We start from the raw sequence: 20,563 nt of genomic DNA, 5'->3' as shown, positions 1-20,563 counted from the left end.
CCCCCAGCCTGGAATATATTATTATCAACTTTTTCTGTGTAATTTCATCTGACTCTACAGTTCTGTCACTCCCTTGGTCTATTTATTTCCACATGTGCTGTACTGATTTTAAACTACCTTGTGTATTTTGTTTATCAAGTACTTTGGGAGAGTCTACTGTGAACCAGGCACTGTGTAGGAAACAAAATAGCCGTGGCCCCCAAACAAAGATAAAAACATATTAGCATTTGGGGACATTTCATTCTGTTCTTCCTTGTATGTATGTAGTTATATAATATGTATGTATAAAAACATACACACACTACACACACACACAGGCATTGTTGAACATCTGGCATAGTGCGTGACATATAGTAGATAGTAAGTGTAACATTTGTTAAATGGGATGCAAATGTTTTCTCCCATTCACTGGTTGGCCTTGATCATCATATTGGTATCTTTGATAAACAGAAATCCTTAATTTGAATACAGTCCTATTTTTTGTATTTCCCCTTATGGATAGTAATCCTTATATATTATTAAAAATTAATTCTCAGTCTCATATCATGAAGATATTGTTACGTATCTTAGGCAAGCTTTGTTGTTTTACCTTTCACATTTCAGGTACATTCTACCTGTAATTTATTATTTTTGAATGCTGTGAAATAGGGGTCAAGGTTTGTTTTTTCCCCACAAGTTTTTTCCCACAATTCTACCTAATTTATTCAATCCACATTGAAAAGATTGTCCTTTCCTTCACTGCTCTGAAGAGCTAAGCTTTTCATATATCAGATGTATAAATATATGTAGAATTTTCAGGACTCTTTTATCCATTTCTCTGGCCCATTTTTCCGCCTTTGCTTCAATACCACCCTGTCTTGATTATTCTACCATTATAATGAATCAGTATCTGATAGAGTAAATTCTCCAACTTTGTTCTCCTTTGTGATAAAATTGGCTATTCTTAGTCCTTTGGATTTCCATATTAAGCTTAGAATCAGTGTGTCGATTTTGGGGAAAATATATCTACTAAAATTGTGCTGGATCACAGTGAATCTGTGAACCAATGAATAATTCATGTATTCATCTTTGTTCTCAGCATCTGTGGGGTCCTGGGATATTAAACACACACAAGGAACAAAGCTGGAACTTTTTATTCATTGACACACAATTCAGACAAATTAATATAATAATCCTAGCTCTTAAAATCAGTGTTAATTCATACCCTGTGTAGTTCACAGGGCACTAAATTCTTTATTAGCAGCAACTAATGACATAAACATAATCACAAATCACATCTACCATTTATTAAATATATAAGATGGGCCAGTACTGTGATAGAAAGTCCACTTATTTTATTTCTAACTCCTAGTAATAACATGGAGCTATCCTGTTTTATAAATGAAGAAACCGATAGGTTCAGAGAGGTTGAATAACCTGCTAATGTTGCCCGTCTAGTAAGTGCTGAGGTCAGAGGCCAACCCTGCCATGTCTTTTGCCCACAGCACATTCCCAGTGCCTTGGACAAGTAACACTGGAAAGACTGACTCAATAAATACGTGGTGACTGAGTGAATACCTCTCTCTTTCTCTCCATCTATTTTCTATTAATGATTCATGTCTTTCCTCAAAAAAAAATGATAAAAGTTTCAAATTGGTTTTAGTAAGTAGCAAGTTTAAACTCCATGGTACTAGTATCACATGTGGTGAAAAAGTGGTGTAAAATATAATTAATCAAAGAAATTAAAGAGTGCTATAGGGGGCTTCCCTGGTGGCACAGTAGTTGAGAGTCTGCCTGCCAATGCAGGGGACACGGGTTCGAGCCCTGGTCTGGGAAGATCCCACATGCCGCGGAGCAACTGGGCCCGTGAGCCACAATTGCTGAGCCTGCGCGTCTGGAGCCTGTGCTCCGCAACAAGAGAGGCCGCAATAGTGAGAGGCCCGCGTACCGCGATGAAGAGTGGTCCCCGCTTGCCACAACTGGAGAAAGCCCTTGCACAGAAACGAAGACCCAACACAGCAATAAATAAATAAATGAATGAATGAATGAATAAATAAATAAATAAATAGTGCCAGAATGTCCAAATTTTGAGGAGTCACTTCCTTATTTAATATTTCGAAAAGCTGTGTGTTACATAGCATGTCTTTAATGTTTTATTATCTCTTTTTTGAATTGGTAATTAAAGTGGGGGCATAAACTCTATCCCTTATGGCAAGATTACATTGATATTTAAGTGTTTCCATCATTATTTTCCCTCTCTGGTTTGGAACTAGGGGAAAAAAAAAGACACACTTAAAAATTATCTACCCACTTAAGCCAAATGATGGAGAGACTTGAGTCCTGATAACGGTGTTTGTGCCCCTGGATCCAACTGTGCCTGAAGCTAGTGTATCCCCTGTACTTTTCAGTTATGTGAACCAATAAATACCCTTCTTTACTTAAAACAACATTAAAAGGTTATCTACCTGCTTATTAAAATATGTTTAAGTAAAACTGACCTAAATTAATAGATAAAATAAATTTGAACCTGAAAGCCTTTTAGACCAGTGAGTAGAACTCCAAGACAGTTTCCTTTCTCTTTTTCATACTTCAATTATTTATATTTTTGTTCTTTTTATGCCTCTTCTAAATGTATTCAATGCTTCAATGTCTCATTTTACCCACATAAAAAAACTCTACAAAACTGATCAGAGTATCAGCAGTATTATTATAAAAAAATCAACCAAGTTATTACATATTAGGCCTAATGATTTCAACCTTTACCATAATTTTTGTACATTGTACCAATGGACACATGGATTCAAAATCAAAATAGTAGAATTATTTATGCATCACCATTGTTCTAAAAACATTGTTATACTTTTAGGACAAATTTTAGAACAATAAAATATGGTTAATGACAAACTGTATTTTATGATTTTCTTTTTTTACCTGATAAATGCATCATTCTTTCCCCAGAAATACCGCAGATGGCTGGTACCTCTATGCTGATAGCTCAAATGGAAAGTTTGGTGACATGGCTGACATCCTCACTCCTGTTATTTCACGCACGGGACCAAAATGTACCCTGGTGTTCTGGACTCATATGAATGGTGCCACAGTTGGTTCTCTCCAGGTACTGCTTAGGCAATTGCATTTTCTGAATTTCTTCTACAAAAATTCATATTGTATAATTTAGTGTTATTAAAATATGTAGTCTGCTAATAAATGAAAATGGACAGTTACCAACACTTCACTGGTTTGAAAACAGTATGATTGAAAAAAAGCTTTAGTAGAATTGGACCTGAATGGCTAATAGGATTTCTTTAAACTATACTATTTATGATTATGGTCTTTATTCTGAGGTTGCAGCTTCTGTGTAACACTGTTTTACCCTTGAAATATGTCATATAGGTTTCAGTATCAATATTCTGAGAATAACACAATCAAATGAATATACACATTTTGGTGATATTCGGATGTGCCTTCATGCTGTCTTTGATATAGTGATGCTACATTCTCCAATATTCTCTTTCAAATTGTTTTTTTGTAAAAAAAAAAAAAAAAAAAGAAATTAAATTATTTCATACTCACAAAAGGTTGCAAGAATCTCACAGACAACTGCATTCTACCTTTCACTCAGAGATTCTGTTTTTTGCCCATTGTCCCAATAACATCTTTTATAGGAAAAATTGAGTTTGATACAGAATTACTTATCACACTCCATTGTTATTTCTTTCTAGTGTCTTTATTTTTTTATTTTTTATTTTTTATAAATTTATTTATTTTTATCTTATTTTTGGCTGTGTTGGGTCTTCGTTGCTGTGTGCGGGCTTTCTCTAGTTGTGGCGAGCAGGGGGGCTACTCTTCGTTATGGTGCATGGGCTTCTCATTGCGGTGGCTTCTCGTTGTGGGGCACAGGCTCTAGGCACGCAGGCTTCAGTCGTTGTGGCATGTGGGCTCAGTAGTTGTGGCTCGCAGGCTCTAGAGCTCAGGCTCAGTAGTTGTGGCGCATGGGCTTAGTTGCTCCGTGGCATGTGGGATCTTCCCGGACCAGGGTGGAACCCGTGTCCCCTGCATTGGCAGGTGGATTCTTAACCACCATGCCACCAGGGAAGTCCCTAGTGTCTTTAAAACTGAAGTAATTCCTTCATTTCCCCTAAACTTTATGATCTTGATACTTTTAAAGGTTATAATCCAGTCATTTTGTGAAATGTCCTTCAAATTGGATTTGTTCAATGTTAAGCATTTTTTTCCCCTGTAGTATCACCAATATTGTATTCTTTTTATTGCATCCCATTGGTTAGTACATGATGTCTATTGTTCTCAGTACTTTTGTTCCCTTTGTTATCAATAAATATTTTGCGATGAGATATTTTGAGAGTATGTAAAATCCTGATCTCAACTCAATTATACCCACTAATTTTTGCTTCCTTTAGTATTTTTTGCCGCATTAATTTTACTATGATGATTGCCTATTTGTGTCTAACTCCATTATTCTGTCTACATTTGTAGGTTGGTTTTCTCTTGTTAAAAAAATTCTCCATTTATTGATTTATATCAGTGTGGACTCATGGATTCCTATTTTATCCAATTTGTTGTCAACACTATTACTATTTATTTGTTCTTAATTTGTCCCAGATACAGTTATAGGAGACCCTTTAAACTGACTTCTATGTCTCTTTGACAAGTCCAATCATTCTTTGATCATTTCCTTTCTTTCTGGACAAGAAGATGTTCCAGACTCATATTTTTGTTATCCCGTTCCATCCCTGGAGGTAACTATTTTTCCAGGGGGTCCTGGTTTCTTTTAGATGACCAAGTTATACGGACAAAACAGAAAGAGGTTCTGCAATTTTAATGCAGATCCCCTAGATCCTGTCTTCCCCTATTAGACATGCCTTATATAATAGATAATGTTTGTAAGTATATGTATAGACACATCATTTACACAGAGAAGCCAACTCAATTTTGAAGCATCTCCGTTTATACTCTGTTTCATAGCTTACGTGACATTTTCCAAGAAGCCATGTCTGAAAAATAAATCCCCAGATTTCAGAGTTGTTTACATGAGCAGTTTTAGACCAGGAATATCTCGCTAAAAGCAGCCATAGATAAGGTCTCTCCCCCTGTCAAATAGCATTAATTTGTTTTCCAAGAAGTCTATGTTTAGTATATTTGCAAAGAGATTACACTTGGGCTACCTGCTTTATTTTTCCCCAATAAATAGAAATAGACTGCAGATCAGCTGCGTAACCAACCACTTCTTTCCTAGTAGCTTGATGTGATTTTAATATTAGGTATTTTTTCTCATTTTTTAACTGTCTTATTCTAGGATTTTCCTGGCCATATTAAATATTATTTTCCTCCTCAAATTAGATAAACATATCTTATTTTTAAAATGCTGTTACTTTTTTTATTGGAAACATGTTAAATTTATAAAGCAATTTTAGAAGAATAGTTTTGTTTATTATAGGTGAAACTTCTCACCAAAAACAGTTTAAGAGTAAACTTGTTTGTGTATATGTATGTGTGCATGTTTAATAATCTGAAAGCATCCAAGTAGTCTTGTGGATTGATGTGACAATTTACCATTTGTGTCGCATTGAGTTTTTAAAAATGGTTTTAGACAAAACAATCAATACAGCTAACTACAGGGTTTGCATCAGAAAAATGAGAATTACTTACCAGGTATATTTTGTGGTTGAGATTAATTATCTGAAATAGGCTTTCATTTTTTCAAAATAAGATTTTGTGTTAGTAGATGAAAAATTATAAAACAACCTTAAAATTTTATAAGTAGTTAATTATCAAATAATTAAAATGGTAATACATGTGACACTTATTTTGTGCACAGCTGAGTAAAATAACATTAAATATTGCATTAATATGTTGCATGAACACAGTTTTCCTTAGTGATTTGTATATAGAGCAGTATTCATACAAAGAAGATCTAATTCCTATACATTCTTTTTAGTATCCTTCAAAAATGATTTTTATATTTTTTAGAAATTCTATTTTCTTGACTTTAATAATATGTTGATTCAACTTGAATTCAAGAGTTTAGTGACATCTTTGTTAGCCACATATGACTTTTTATATGACTCTAGAAACTCTAGCTCTATAGAAATAACCATTTGCACTTAATTTTTAAAAAACTGATCATGAAAGCATTCAAAGTTACCTTCACTTTCAAAAGTCAAAACCTCCCCAAACCCTTTATGTGAGTAATGAATTGGTTATACACATTGTATTGTTAAAAATTAGTGTTGTGAAATAATTAAATACATCATCTAAGTCAGTTATTTTAAAATGTGGAACTCTACTGCTCTTCCCTATTTAATTACTTTCTTGATGGCTCATTTTGTGTCGTTCTAAAAGAAGAGCCATGATAATTTGTCTGCTGAGATGAGTCTCAATTTCCCTTTAGAATGAGGGTCCAGTAGTACTGGTGAGAGTTTGTTGGGTGGGGAGCTCTTGCTGGCTTAGATGAGTAGGTGCCCACTCACATCACCCATACGTGCTGTTGGAATTGAATGGACTCCCACTGTAACATCACCATCCCCACTGAACCTAATGTCATTCTCAAAACTGTGTTTAGTAAATAATTCTGTGCTTTTCATGTGACTACATGAATATTATTTAATATTGAGACTTCCAATTGTTCTTGCTGTCAGATTTTTAAAAACTAAGGTAGTTAACAGTTCTTAATCAAATGGTGCCCAGATAACTTCAGACTTGACTGACAGATATTCATGCACAACTTTATTACACAAAGCTCATGAGGTACCCTGGGGGCACAGTGCTGTTCTAGAAAACAAAGACATCTAATGAAAAATGTCTGAGCTTTTCTTTCAGGGATTCATGTTGGTATTAAAATGAAAAAAAATTACTGGGAGAACTCTACATGTTTAGAATTTGTCAAGGTAAAATATTTCAACACTTCTTACTTGATTTATCTCTGCAGGTACTCAGCAAGAAAGACAATGTTACTTCTAAACTGTGGGCTCAAAGAGGACAGCAAGGTGCACAGTGGAAAAAAATAGAGGTGTTTTTAGGCGTTCATTCCCATATACAGGTTTGTAATCCAAGTATTTAGGTGATGATTGAGTTTTGTTGATTCTTTAATTTTAATTTATTTCCTCTACCCCTTGTCTTCTTGTCTCTCTTTCCCTTTCTGATGTGCTGTATGAACGTTTACCACTCCATACAGCATTTTCCATAAGGAATTTGTGGTTCTGAAATGCCCTATTTTTTTTTCCCAAAGAGGCAACCATTTTTCTAGGAACATCTCATTTTAGTGACAGCCGTCTCCTGCCTCCACAATCAGCCTCCTACATATTAAGAACACCTCCCACTATTTTGCAAATATATTCTCAGAGACTGCAGAGTAATTACATTAGTTTATTTCAAACCCAATTAAAGAGACCTTTGAAAGCACGCTATATTGTTGAACCTTATTAGAGAAAATAGATTTACTTGACTGAAAAATATTTTCAGAGGCACAGAATTGGGTGATGCTGTATTTGTCTTCATGCAGATTACAATAATATTAGGAGGATAAGACCTAAAAATAAAGGAAAAGAACGAGTAATACATAGAGTAAAAGGTTTAAACTGAAAGTAATTATGTGCCAAAATATTTAGTGTGAAATTTAGTTTTTTATGGATTATCAGGAAAACAGGAGCTCCATGGATGTGTGTGTTTTTTGCTTTTGGAGTTTTTGTTTGTTTGTTTTGTTTTGTTTTGTTTTTGGCAGAAGGGGTGTTTATTGGAAGGTAAAACTTGGCTATTAAGATTTAAGATTAGATAAGGGAGAGTGGGAATCCAGAGCCATTTATGTCAGAGAACATTTTTTCTTAGTCATAACAGCACAGGGCTTAATTCCTTGAATTTAGAGCCACTTATCTATAGATACAGGGTATAATATCTTTGCTAATTATACAGAGGACTGGAAATGCAATATGTAGCGAGAGTAACCGAATCAGCTGTGAATATTCAGTAACTGTCTCTACAATCACATGCCATATCTGATAGATCAGCCCCTTTCAACTCCACTGGAAGCACCGGCTAGATACAGCTGTTTAAAGGCATTGATACAACATTATCTCCAATTTCTTAGAATGTTAGCTATAATAAATCCCATGTATTTTTGACCTCTTGCTGGGACCCAGTTTTCTTATGGGTCATTTGTAGATAATTTAGGAAATGGATAAGAAGTAAGTTCAACCTGAAGGAGAAAAGATTGGACAGCAGTTTAGTGGCCTTGCACAGTATGAAATTTATCATTAAGAGGATTCCACCTGTTTAACCTCCAAGACCTTTTAACTGAGGCAAGAAGAATCATCAGCAAGAACGTGCGGAAGGCTGTGCTGCTGCCAGGCATCGGCTTGCACTTCGGGCAGTGAATTCTTAACTAGTCTGTGCAAGTAGAATATTTGCATGGTAAAATCATGTTCAAAACAACATTAAGAGGGATTTAAGCAGAGGAATCAATTATTAATTTAGCCTTTCTGAAATTTAATTTTTCACGTATTGAAATTTGAAGAGAAATATGCCCATGTTGTTTGAATCTTAAAATGAAATATTAGTGGTTTCTGAATATTTGATGTTTAATGTGATTCATTCATTCCTTCAGTAAAAGCATATCAAGAACCTACTATGTGCAAGCACATTACTACGCACTGGAGAAATAGTAGTGAGACACACATACTATCCATGGTTCTTCCATTTTTACAGTATCAGTCCCTTTAGCCTCAGAAACATGAGTGCCTTTAACCCTTGAGTAAAAGTATACAGCATTGGGTAGTTTTCAGAGTTATATTTGGGAACCCCCAATTTAAACATAACATTTAATTATAATAATTTTTATAACTAGAGCAATCACATACCTGGCACTTACTAAGTGCTAAGTTCTGTTCTATGAACAAAAAATTTACTCCTGTAACTGTATGAGGTACCTACCTTTATTATGTGCATTTTATAGATTAGGCACAGAAATACCTAGAACTTGGGTAACTTGCCCTACTTATATAACTACAATGGCAGTGATACGCTTTAAACACAGGCAGGTCATCTACAACTCCATAATACAAATGCTATGCTCTATTGCTTCCTAAATTTTACAAAATGATTGACTCAGCTTTTATTTTACCGGAAAAAAAAATATCATAATTGCTCTTGAAAAAAAGTTTAATCACATTCAGTATTAAAGTCTATGGAATCTTAGCCAACATTGTGTGGCATTGGATTATCTGATTTCTTAATCACAGAGCATTGCCTCACAGATTTAAATTAAATGTTCAGATATATCCAGATAATACAGTACCTTTTTCAATTTGTGTATCCATGTTTTTCTTGGGCTCAATTTTCTTATAAAAGAGTTGTAGTCATTATTCTTTCTAGTTTCACCTCGTCTTAATCACATCCAAGCTCTTAATCTATCTTACAAATTTATTTTTCTTTTCCAGCACATCTGCTCTGAAGAAAAAAAACTGTATGCCTTTTATGTAAATTTGATACATGAATTTATATAAAAATTGTACGTTTATTTGCTTTTTTTTAATAATGTGAAAGGCATGATTTTCACTTATTCTATTCTCTCATCTTAAAAGGAAAACAACCAGGTTTTCATACAATAGTATAAAAGCATAACACATCTTAAGGAAAAACTAATTACTTCTTTCAAGAAAAATAATTGTTTAGATTTGGTAAAAAGATGTTTGGGAGTTTGATGACAATAACTATTCTGTATAAAAATCATGGAGGTAAATAGGTATTTCTTGTTAACGCATCTCTAATTGTCCTAAATTTACTTTAAAATATATGAATATTTCTTACGTTAACACACAAATACTTATTTAGCTTGCAGACAAATTCAATAGAAGCTGTCTGAATTAGTTTCACTTTGGAAACTTTAGTGAGTCCTGTGACTATTTTTCATCAGTTCTATCAAAGTCCGTAGAAGTGGGATCTCACTGTCCAGCAGTGGCACACAGGAGAATTTCATTCATCACATACATTAATCAAAGGCAAATCACAATCATTTCAAGTCCAAAGATGTGGCCAATTTAAAAAATTCATAGTTTTGAGGTTAGACATGTTTTCGATTTCAAATAGTTGAGTTGAACAGATCAGAGGAATGGCAAGAAGTGGATGAAATAAAGTAAAAGATATGCTTGCATCTTCTGTCTCTTGGTGCATTCCGTCACCTGGTTGACCTCCTGCTTCCACATGTGATGAGGCTGTCAGAAGTGAGCAGGTCTTGTTTTGGGTCTGCAAGTTGTAGAGGCTGCAGTGGTAGGTGACTCCTGCCAGTTTCTTAGGCCCTGTATCCTAAAACTCTAGACAAGAGACCGTGGTGTTGCCACTCCCACATTCTTTGCCTGTTGAGTGTGGTAGAGATCTTTGATATCCCTCAAACTTCCTGGGTCAGTTTCATCGTAGTGATTACGGGATCATTTTTATCAGATTCAAGCCCTTAAGTTCTGTACTGTATTTACTGTTTGCCCCAAGTTTTGAATTCTTGATGGACGAGTCAACTGATATTGGCTTTATTTTTTTTTAAAGATTGTCTTCAGGGCAAAACGTGGTATCAGTTACATAGGAGATGTAGCAGTGGATGATATTTCCTTTCAAGATTGTTCCCCCCTACTTAGTGCAGACAGAACGTGTACGGCTCAAGAATTCACATGCGCTAACAAGCACTGCATTGCCAGGGACAAGCTGTGTGATTTTGTGAACGATTGTGCTGATAATTCAGATGAGACTCCTTTCATCTGTGGTGAGTGGAAGTGTTCTGTCTCCTTACTTTTGCCTTTGTCTCCCACAACCTTCCTCTGTGCAATGGGTTCATTGATGAAAAATACAGAGTATATATAACTCAGCAGCCAAGGCAGGTAAGGTGATTTAACCATTTAAATACATTCCTTTCTCCCTCTCAATACTTAATTTAGAACCGAAAGTCATTTAAAACTAATCAATGGCTTTCTGTTTGTATGTGAAGAATTGGAGATTAACTGGAAAACAGGTGTCTTCAAAGACAAACGGAATGCAAACAAGTATTTTCCATATGAAATAAATTTTTGGAAAGAAGGCAAGCAAAACGTCCATCAACGGCAATTCATGCAAGGTTGACAAGCCTTTGTGCTTTGACGGATTTCAGGGAGTTGTCATTCCCTTGGGTCAATTATGAGCTGGAATAAGTGGCTAAAAAAACAAAAAATCAATATCCAGATAATGTATAAAATAGACAACGTGATCTCCTAAGGGAAATACATATCAGCTGTGTAATATTGTTACAAGAGATCATAATAAACGGCACCTATTAAAATATCCTTAGCTAAATGGGCCATGTGTGCTCATTCAGGGAAGTCTGTAAAATCATGGAACACAGTGCGTTGTTGCCTCATTTCATTGCAAATGAGGTGAATACAAATTGTCAGAATTAAGGTTGACAAATTATTTCACTATTACCAATAATAATTTCTGAGCTAGCGTATTACAGTTTGATCTCTTTTTTGCCTCTTGAAACCAAATCTGGAATCACAAGAACAACGTCAGTATAATAAGAGCTCACATTTACGTAGAACTTTTAACTTTCAAAGCCCTTCTATCTACTAATCTCCACTTGATCTTCACAGAAACCCGACGGGTAAGTGGGACAGATATTATTAGTGCATTCCATGGATAAAGCTGCTGAACAAGAGTGGCTAAGATTTGGTCAAATTTCATAAAACTGGTACTGACAGAGTTGATCCTAGTTTCCAAGTACTTTGATTTATGATTCACTGCTTTGCCCAAGCTACCATACCACCTCTGTGTACAACTGAATCTTAGGAAAACCAAAAAAGTTGTAGATGTAGAAATCCTGTGTATATCCAATAACTATTTGTTTCTTCAAGTGTGGATTATATCTTATAATATCAATTATTACTATTATATGAACCAAGCAAAACTGTTTGGCTAATCTTGTATCCTGTATTAATTTTTACCTTTATCTTATGAATATTTTTGCTGCATTTTTAGTTATTTTCTGCATCAAATGCTTTTACATTTTCTTCATTGCCATTTTCATTTGAGTATCTCACAAATCTATTAGGTTATCAGTCGAACAGAACAGATATTATGCTTTTGAATTTTATTTGTCATGTTGCCAACTTATCTCTTTCCCAAGATATGATTTAATGCAATTTTTTCAGTGTTTAAAGTATTTTATTTCTGGCTAAATTTTCCTTGAACTCTTTGTATTTAGATAATAACTTTGCGAATATTTCTAGGAATCCTCTATCTGTGTTTGGGATGGTATACTGATATACTAAGAAGGTCAGAGAAATGTGCTGAAATTTATTGTCTTGGTATTTCTTTTGTATGGAAAATAAAGACAAAAGTAATTACAAGCCCTTGGAAGGAAAGTTTTATCAGAAGGTGCTTTCTGGTGAACTGATTGCCAAATCACTTTAACATTGGAATGGGGCTGTGATATCAGTAATACTAGAGGAAGAGAGATGAATTAGTTCCAGATATTATATAAGAAGAAGAAAATTTTTTCAGCTCCTTAGAACAAATAAACAACCAAAAAGTTAGAACAAACCTTAAAAGTAACCCACATTTTGATATTGGTTCTTATTACATGAATATGATTTCTTTTTATATAACACTGCTTATTTTATTATGTATTTAAAAATTCAATTGTATTCCTATGTTAATGGTTTTAAATGTTTTAATTATAGAGTGGCTAGAACCTGCTATATGAATTATGAGTGCTGTTATTTTTCCTGCATATACTATAAACTTTGATGCTTAATTAGACCCAGAAGAATAGGAAGAAAAACTTAAAAAAAAAATCACCATAGCAACTGATCTCAGAAGTTTGGCTGACAACCAACCAAGAATTTAGGCTTAACGTTTCATGATCTTTGGAACTTGTGTGAGGTTTTTTGTTTGTTTGGGGTTTTTTTTGTTTTTTTTTTTGTGAGAAGTCTAAGTGAAGGCTGAACATGTATCACAACTCTAAAAAAACGTCTAAAATATCATTTGGCATAAATACACCACCTAGGAATAGAAGAAAGAATGAAACTGCTGAGCTCTTTGTAAAGGCATAGACTATCTCTGACAAAGGAAAAGAAAATAATCCTTTATAAAACAAAAGTACCTGTGGCTTTAATTTTCTGTAGACAAATACAGGCTCAGAAAGCAAGATTTGGCAGAAAGATTAAACTGATTTTTTTTTTTGCTTTATAATATAAATATATCTAAAATATAGGACATAGTCAAAAAGAAAGTGATTTGTGTATCTGAGAAATCTGAAATCTTAGTTGAACATATTTTGCCATTGGTATAGAGGCTCCTTTGGCAAACAATCATATTTTTGTTTCTCTGTACTTTCCAATTAGCATATTTATTGGTGATACACAAGAGTATCTCAGGCATGCTCAAAATAATTTAATTCTGCACTGTGATTAGTAAGGATGCAGGATATTTGACCAGAATAATTAGTAAGGAATCTGAACCTAATGGGCACATGTAATACTGTATTTCCCAACTGCAGACATCTATTTCAAGTCCACACAGAATATATGTTATTAAGCACTAAGCAAACTTCAGTAATTTTAAATGGATTAAAGTGACATGGATTACGTCTTTTGAATTAGGCTGGAAATCAGTTGTAAGACAAAAGCTAGAAAATTCCCTGTTAGTTAGAAGACACTTATAATAACCCATCTCCTCACCAAAAAAATTACAGTAAAATTAGAAAATGTTTTAAATAAATAATAATAATAATAGTGCATTAAAAAACCTGTGGTATTTAGTTAAGAAAATGCTTAGTGAAAAATTTATATACTTAAATCCTTACCAAAGAAATTAATTAGCTAATAATACAAATTAATGGAATAGAACACAAATGTCAGAGAGAGAGGATTTGGAAAGACTGATAACATTTTCAAGACCCTGTCAAGAATGATCAAGAGAAATCGAGAAGACAAAAATATCAAGTTAATTTAACATATATTTACTGAAAAGGTATATGTCAAGCAGTGTTTGAGATATCTAGTGTACATCCATAAATGAAACAGACAAAAATCATATTACCCATTCTCCTGTGTTAAACAGAAAATATTCTCTCTTCCTCTACACACACACACATACACACACACACAGAATATCCATGTGTGTGTGTTTGTGTGTATGTATATTACAGAGTTTGTCAGAAGGTGATAAGTGGTACATTTTCTATGAGAAAATATAGAGTAAGTTAAAGGAGATGAAAAATGGAGGAAGAGCAAATAGCAATATTTTAGGGAGCTTGATGAGGATAGGCCTGATGAAAGATATTTAAACAATTTTTTTTCATTTTACTTATTCATTCCCCCCCCCCAGTTTTACTGAGATATGATTAACATACAGCCCTGTATAAGTTTAAGGTATACATCATTGTGACTTATTTATATTGCGAAATGATTACCACAGTAAGTTTAGTGGTAATCCATTAACATCCATTTTCTCATATAGGTACAAAAAAATAAAAAGAGGAAAAAAATGTTTTTTCCCTTGAAATGAGGACTCTTAGGATCTAATCTCTTTCAAATATATCATACAACAGTGCTAACTATAGTCATCATGTTGTACATTACAGCCCTAGTGCTTACTTATCTTATAACTGGAAGTGTGTACTTTTGGACTCCCTTCATCTAATTCCCCCTCCTGGGCAAATTCTTGAAGGAGATCTGGGACTTAGCCAATACTTGTTATTTTCATTCTTTTTTTTTTTTTTTTAAATTATAGCCATCCTAGTGTGTATGAAGTAGAATCTCATTGTGGTTTTGATTTGTCCTTCCCTAATGACTACAATGTTAATCATCTTTTCTTGTGCTTATTGGCCATTTGTGTATGTTCTTTGGAGAACTGTCAAAGTTCTTTGTGCTTTTCTTTACAGGATTGTGTGTTTTTTATTGTAGAGTTGTAAGAGTTATTTATATATTCTGGATATTAAGCCCTTATCGTATGTATGATTTGCAAATATCTTCTCTCATTCTGGAGGCTGTCTTTTAAATTTTTCAATAGAATTTATTTTTTAAAGGAGTTGTAGGTTCACAGCAAAACTTAATCCCCACACATGCACAACCCCCCCAGACTATCATGTCCCCCACCAGAGTGGTGATTTGTTACACGAGAGATGTCATTATCACCACAGTCCATAGTTTACGTTAGGGTTCCCTCTTGGTGAAAGAACACGTGATTAACAATAAATCAAACTCTTATACTCAGTTACTTATAGTAACCTTGCTGAAGTCATTACAAATATTTTTAAACACATTTTTTCCTATTGGATGAATGTTTTTAAAAATATCATTTTTTAATGTTACATCAATGTGCAATTTAACACTGCTGAAAAATTATCTAAACTCAGTTACTCAAATCTTGGTCTAGAGACAAACAGCATTTTTGTCAGAAGTCAGGCCCCACCCCAGACTTAATCATAAACTGCATTTTAACAAGTATATGTGCACTAAAATTTGAGAAGCAATCATCTAAACAATACAAACATTTGAAAAAGTTTCCTGGTGAGAAGGAAGAGCTCTTATTTTATTCGTTGTTTCCTTATTGACATATACAAATATATCAGGATTTTAATAGGGGCAATAATTAGCTTTTTAAATATTAAAAATGATTCTGTGTATATTTTCTTAATGAATTTAATTGAACCATTTATAGTTAAGTCAAGATTTAATGCCTACGTATGTATTTAATTGCCTGATATAACTTATTGGCGATTTTAAGAAGTTTTAAAGAATTGACGTTCATGCATTTATTCAGCAAATATTTATTGAGCATCTACTATGTGCGAGGGTTTGTTCTAGTTACTAAGAATAATGCTGTGAACAGTACAGACAAATTTCCTGCTCTCATGGAGCTTGCATTATGTTTGGTGGTAGTGGAAGGGGACAGACAAAACAGAGTAAGTAAAATAACACAGCATATTTCATAATGATAAGTGCTCTGGCAAAAAGTAAAATAGGGAAAAGTGAGAAAGAAGATGCTTGGAGTGGTGGTTATAGTTTTAAATAGGGCCATCAGAAAAGTTCTCACTGAGAAATTGACATTTAAATAAAGATGGAAGGGGATATGGGGATATATGCATACATATAGCTGATTCACTTTACAGCAGAAACTAACACAACATTGTAAAGCAATTATACTCCAATAAAGATGTTAAAAAACAAACAAACAAAAGAGATGGAAAAATAATGGATTTGTGCCAAGTGATATTTGATGTATTTGAATGAATTTTTTAAAAATTCAAGAACATTTAAAAAGTCAGCAATAATTAAAGCACGGTCCTTTCTATATTATAACCACATCACTAACAATTTCCTTTGATTTCTATGAATGTGTAACTGTAATTCCCCTGAACAGTTATCCTTCAGGACATATTTGAGTTGACTCATTTACATCCTGACTACCCTTTCTCATTTGTTACAGCAGAATTCTCTCTGTTTCAAGTAAACTGATGAATTTTGGGGGGAGAAGGGGCTATTGTTTGATGCTATGATATATATGTGATTTTTACTCACAGTAAGGTTATATTATAGCTGTTACTTCTACACCATATCCAGTGCTCCATCTAAAACTTTTTAGCATATCAGAATTTGTGCTCAGTTGTGGCAAAAAATGAATTTAAAGGTGTAGAGTGCCTCTGTGGGACTCTACTGGCACCAGTGTACACCATCCTGACCTAGCCTTGCATACTGGACATTTATTTATTTGGTTAAACATTGGGCATCTCTAATATAAGTGGCCCTGGAGCAAAAACAAAGAAAAATAAGATATTACCTGAAGAATTGTGGAGCTTCTTGTCTAGTTAGAGAAATAGGTACATAAACATTCACCTTGCAAATAGGAGTTAGAATAAGTACAAAGCACTTTTGGATGGGTGAGGTGGAAATAATTTAGTTAGGGTATTTAAATACTAATGCCAACATGGATTTTTACATCACCTTGAAAACAGCTAGTGTATTTTCAGAGACTTTATTAATCATGCACTATGAATAGCTTTTGTTTTCTTTGGGAGATTATGTTCAAAAGTAGGTCAGGTATCATAACGTTAATAAACCAGGCTTCCTGTGAAGGATCTGCTGTACTAAGCTTCAGGAATTCATTATTTGCAGGCTGTAGCCTAGTGAGTGAGGCTTAGAAAGCTTTCACTGTCTTTCCAAGATTATCAACACTGATCCCTTTCTCATGAATTCAGTGTTGTAAAGTGACATGCATTAGGGTAATATTTTCAGAATTATGAAATCAGGTAGTCATCACTGAAGAAAAAATTATGAGAATTTTTGAAAACCTGGTATTATAAATAGGATTTTTCCAAATTACCTGCAAACTCTTTTTTTTTTACATGGAAATAAGTATACTCCTTATAGAACAATTGTTCTGTGAAACAGTTTGGAAAGTATTGTTTACAGAATTTATTATTATTACTTCATAGAATAAGGCAATACAAAGGAAATCAGTGTATCACAATTTCCTGATGATGTCACCCAATTATAATTGGCACATGACATTAATTTTTTGAATTTTGAAATAATTGTGGGTTCATAGGAAGTTACAAAGATAGTACAGAGAAATTCTGTGTACCCTTCATGTAGTTTCCCTCAGTGGTTACATTTTATAGTAGAGTATAATAGCAAAACCAGGACACAATATGGTTCAATATGTCTGTATAGTTCTATGGCATTTTATTATATGTGAAAACTCATGTAATCATCACACTACAATCAAATATTCTGTCTCCACCAAAATCTCCCCTGAGCTATTCCTTTATAATTACATTTATTCTCACCATCCCTAACCTTGGGAAACCACTATTTTGTTCTCCATCCCTATAGTTCGTAATTTTGAGAAAGTTATATAAATATGTAAATGCAGTTTGTGACCTTTTGAGACTGTCTTTTTTTCATTCAGCATAATCTCCCTGAGACCCATCCAAGTTGTTGTGTGTGTAAATCATTTGTTCCTTTTTATTGCTGACTCATGTTCCATGGCATGGATGTAACATACCATAGTACTATTTTCCAGAGTGGTTATGCCATTTTACGTTACCACCAACAATGTGTGAGAGATCCAGTTTGTCCACATCCTTGCGAGCATTTGGTATTGTAACTATTTTATTTTTATTATTGCTCTCCTTATAGGTATAGGATAATATCTCATCAGGGTCTTAATTTGCGTTTTCCCTGATAGCTAGTGGTGTTGAACATCTTATCATGTGTTTCTTTGTTATCTGTATATCCTCTTTGGTGAAATGTTTCTTCATGTCTTCTGCCCATTTTCTAATCAGAATTTTTCAAACTGTTGAGTTTTGAGAGTTCTTCATATATTATAGATATAAGTCCTTCGGCAGATGTGTGAGTGGCAAATGTTTTCTCATAGACTTTAGATTATCTTTACATTCTCTTTACAGGGAAAGAGTAATTTTGATGAAGTCCAGTTTATTGATCTTTCCTTTTAGGGATCATGCTTTTGATATCACGGTCAAAAACACTTCACTGAGTTCTAGGTCCCAGATTTTCTTCGATCTTTCCTTCTAAAAGTTGCATAGTATTATATTTTACATTTAAGTGTATGCTCCATTTTGTTAATTTTTGTATAAGGTGTGAAGTTTGGGTCTTTTTTTTTTTTTTTTTGGCCAATAGTTATCCAGTTGCTTCATCACCATTAACAAAGCTGTCCTCCCTTCATTTAACTGCATCTGCACCTTTGTCAAATGTTAGTTGGTTGTACTTGTGTGAAGCTGTTTTGGTTCTGTTCCATTGATCCAAGAGTCTGTTCCTTCATCAGTCCCACACAGTCTTGAAAATTAAAGCTTTATAATAAATCTTAAAATTAGGTAGAGAGAGTCCTTCTAGTTTATTTTTCTTTTTCAATTAAATAGCCTTAGTTATTCCAGTTCCTTTGGCTTTGCTTTCACATTTAAAAAAAAATCATCTCTATATCTACCAAAAAAAGTGATGAAACTTTGACAAGAATTTTATTAAATACATATATCAGTTTGGGAGAAGTAACATCTTTAATAGGATGTCTTCCAATCCATGAGCAGTTTGTCTCTCCATTATTTAGACTTTGATTTCTTTTCACCTGTGTTTTGTAGTTTTTGGCTTACAAGTCCTGTACATATTTTATAAGATTTACACCTAAGTATTTCATTTTTTAAAGGATTATAAATGATATTACATTTTAAATTTTGGTTTCTACATATTCAGTGATGGTATATAAAAACAATTAATTTTATATGTAGATCATGTGTCCTGCAACCTTGCTGAGTCATGTATTAGTTCTCAAAGTTTTATAATACATTCCTTAGATTTTCTATGTTGACAGTCATGTCATCTGAAAATTGGGACAGTTTTATGTCTTCCTTTCTGATCTGTGTGCCTTAAAGATTTGGTAGAAATCTCCAGTGAGACTATCTGAGCCTGGAGATTTCTTTTCAGGAATTTTAAAATTATGAGTTCCATTTCCTTAAAAGTTATAAAGCTGCTCAAATCATTTTGTGTTTGTTCTTTGCAAGGAATAGGTCCATTTCATAGAAGTTGTCAATTTAATGCATTAGAGTTATTAATAGTATTCTTATATCATCCTTTTAATATCCATAGGGTCTATGATATCCCCTGTTTCATTCCTGTCATAGGTAATTTGTGTCTTCTCTCTCTTTTCTTTGACATTCCTTTGAGACTGGAAATACTAATTCATTAAGAAGAAAAATCTAGAAATAATAGGTATAGCTAGTAACCTTTTTATAAATACAGTATAAACAACTTGTCAAAATATGATATAAAGTTCAAGTTATTGAATCATAAAATCAAAGAATCATAGAGTTGGAGAGAATAAAAGAAGTTACTCCATGCTCCTTGAAACAGGGATCTAACACTAAGACTTCTGTGAAGGATTCACTTTTACTCAGTTACAATGTATCGTAAATTTTTTATCTATATCCTAGCACTTATCACAGTCTATTAATATATGAGAGAACTCCACTAAGACATGTTTATTGATGAATCAGTTCCAACATCTACTGAATTGCTATTGATTGAATTGGTAAATGAGTCACCAACCAATGAAGGAATCATTTCTATAACTTCTCTGATCTGGCAGACAATGGAGGTGGGAAAGGAAAAATCACCTGATTGCTGTTTGAACACTTTCATAGGAGAGAATACTCTGTCTCACATAAAAAGCCTTTTCAACTGTCAGGCACCCCTTGATATAATGATTTTCCTAATATTGAATCTACGTTTCCATCTTTGCTCAGTATGGGTTTTTGATGATAATATTTCTTACTACTTGTAGTTCTTCATAATAATACAACTTTAAGATTTAGAAACAGGTACCATTGATTCTGCACGTTTTTTCACATTCCCCTTTCTCATGTTCACAGTTATGATGTCAGTATATGTATTCTTAGAATCCTTTAGTAGCATTTTATGTGCACAGTTCAAGGCCTCTATTATCTAGTCTCCCTCTCATTGGATGGTTTAAATTCTCAAAGTTTCCCATAAACATGGGAATTAAATATTCAGCAAATACCACAGTACTCTAATTATGA

General features: G+C 33.7%; 1 protein-coding gene across 1 annotated transcript in view; it reads left to right on the top strand.

The window, feature by feature from the left end:
- The window catches only part of MALRD1 (MAM and LDL receptor class A domain containing 1), a 607,787-nt gene that overhangs the window by 238,069 nt on the left and 349,155 nt on the right, over positions 1-20,563 (top strand). Inside the window, exons 23-25 of the mRNA XM_061181405.1 lie at positions 2,938-3,094; positions 6,926-7,036; positions 10,528-10,741. Coding sequence (XP_061037388.1) covers positions 2,938-3,094; positions 6,926-7,036; positions 10,528-10,741 — 482 coding nt within the window. The remainder of the gene's footprint in view (positions 1-2,937; positions 3,095-6,925; positions 7,037-10,527; positions 10,742-20,563) is intronic.

The sequence above is a fragment of the Eubalaena glacialis genome, chromosome 2, assembly GCF_028564815.1.
Source record: "Eubalaena glacialis isolate mEubGla1 chromosome 2, mEubGla1.1.hap2.+ XY, whole genome shotgun sequence".
Lineage (NCBI taxonomy): Eukaryota > Metazoa > Chordata > Mammalia > Artiodactyla > Balaenidae > Eubalaena > Eubalaena glacialis.
The sequence above is the reverse complement of the archived record's forward strand: the minus strand, read 5'-3'. Positions and strand labels throughout refer to the sequence as shown.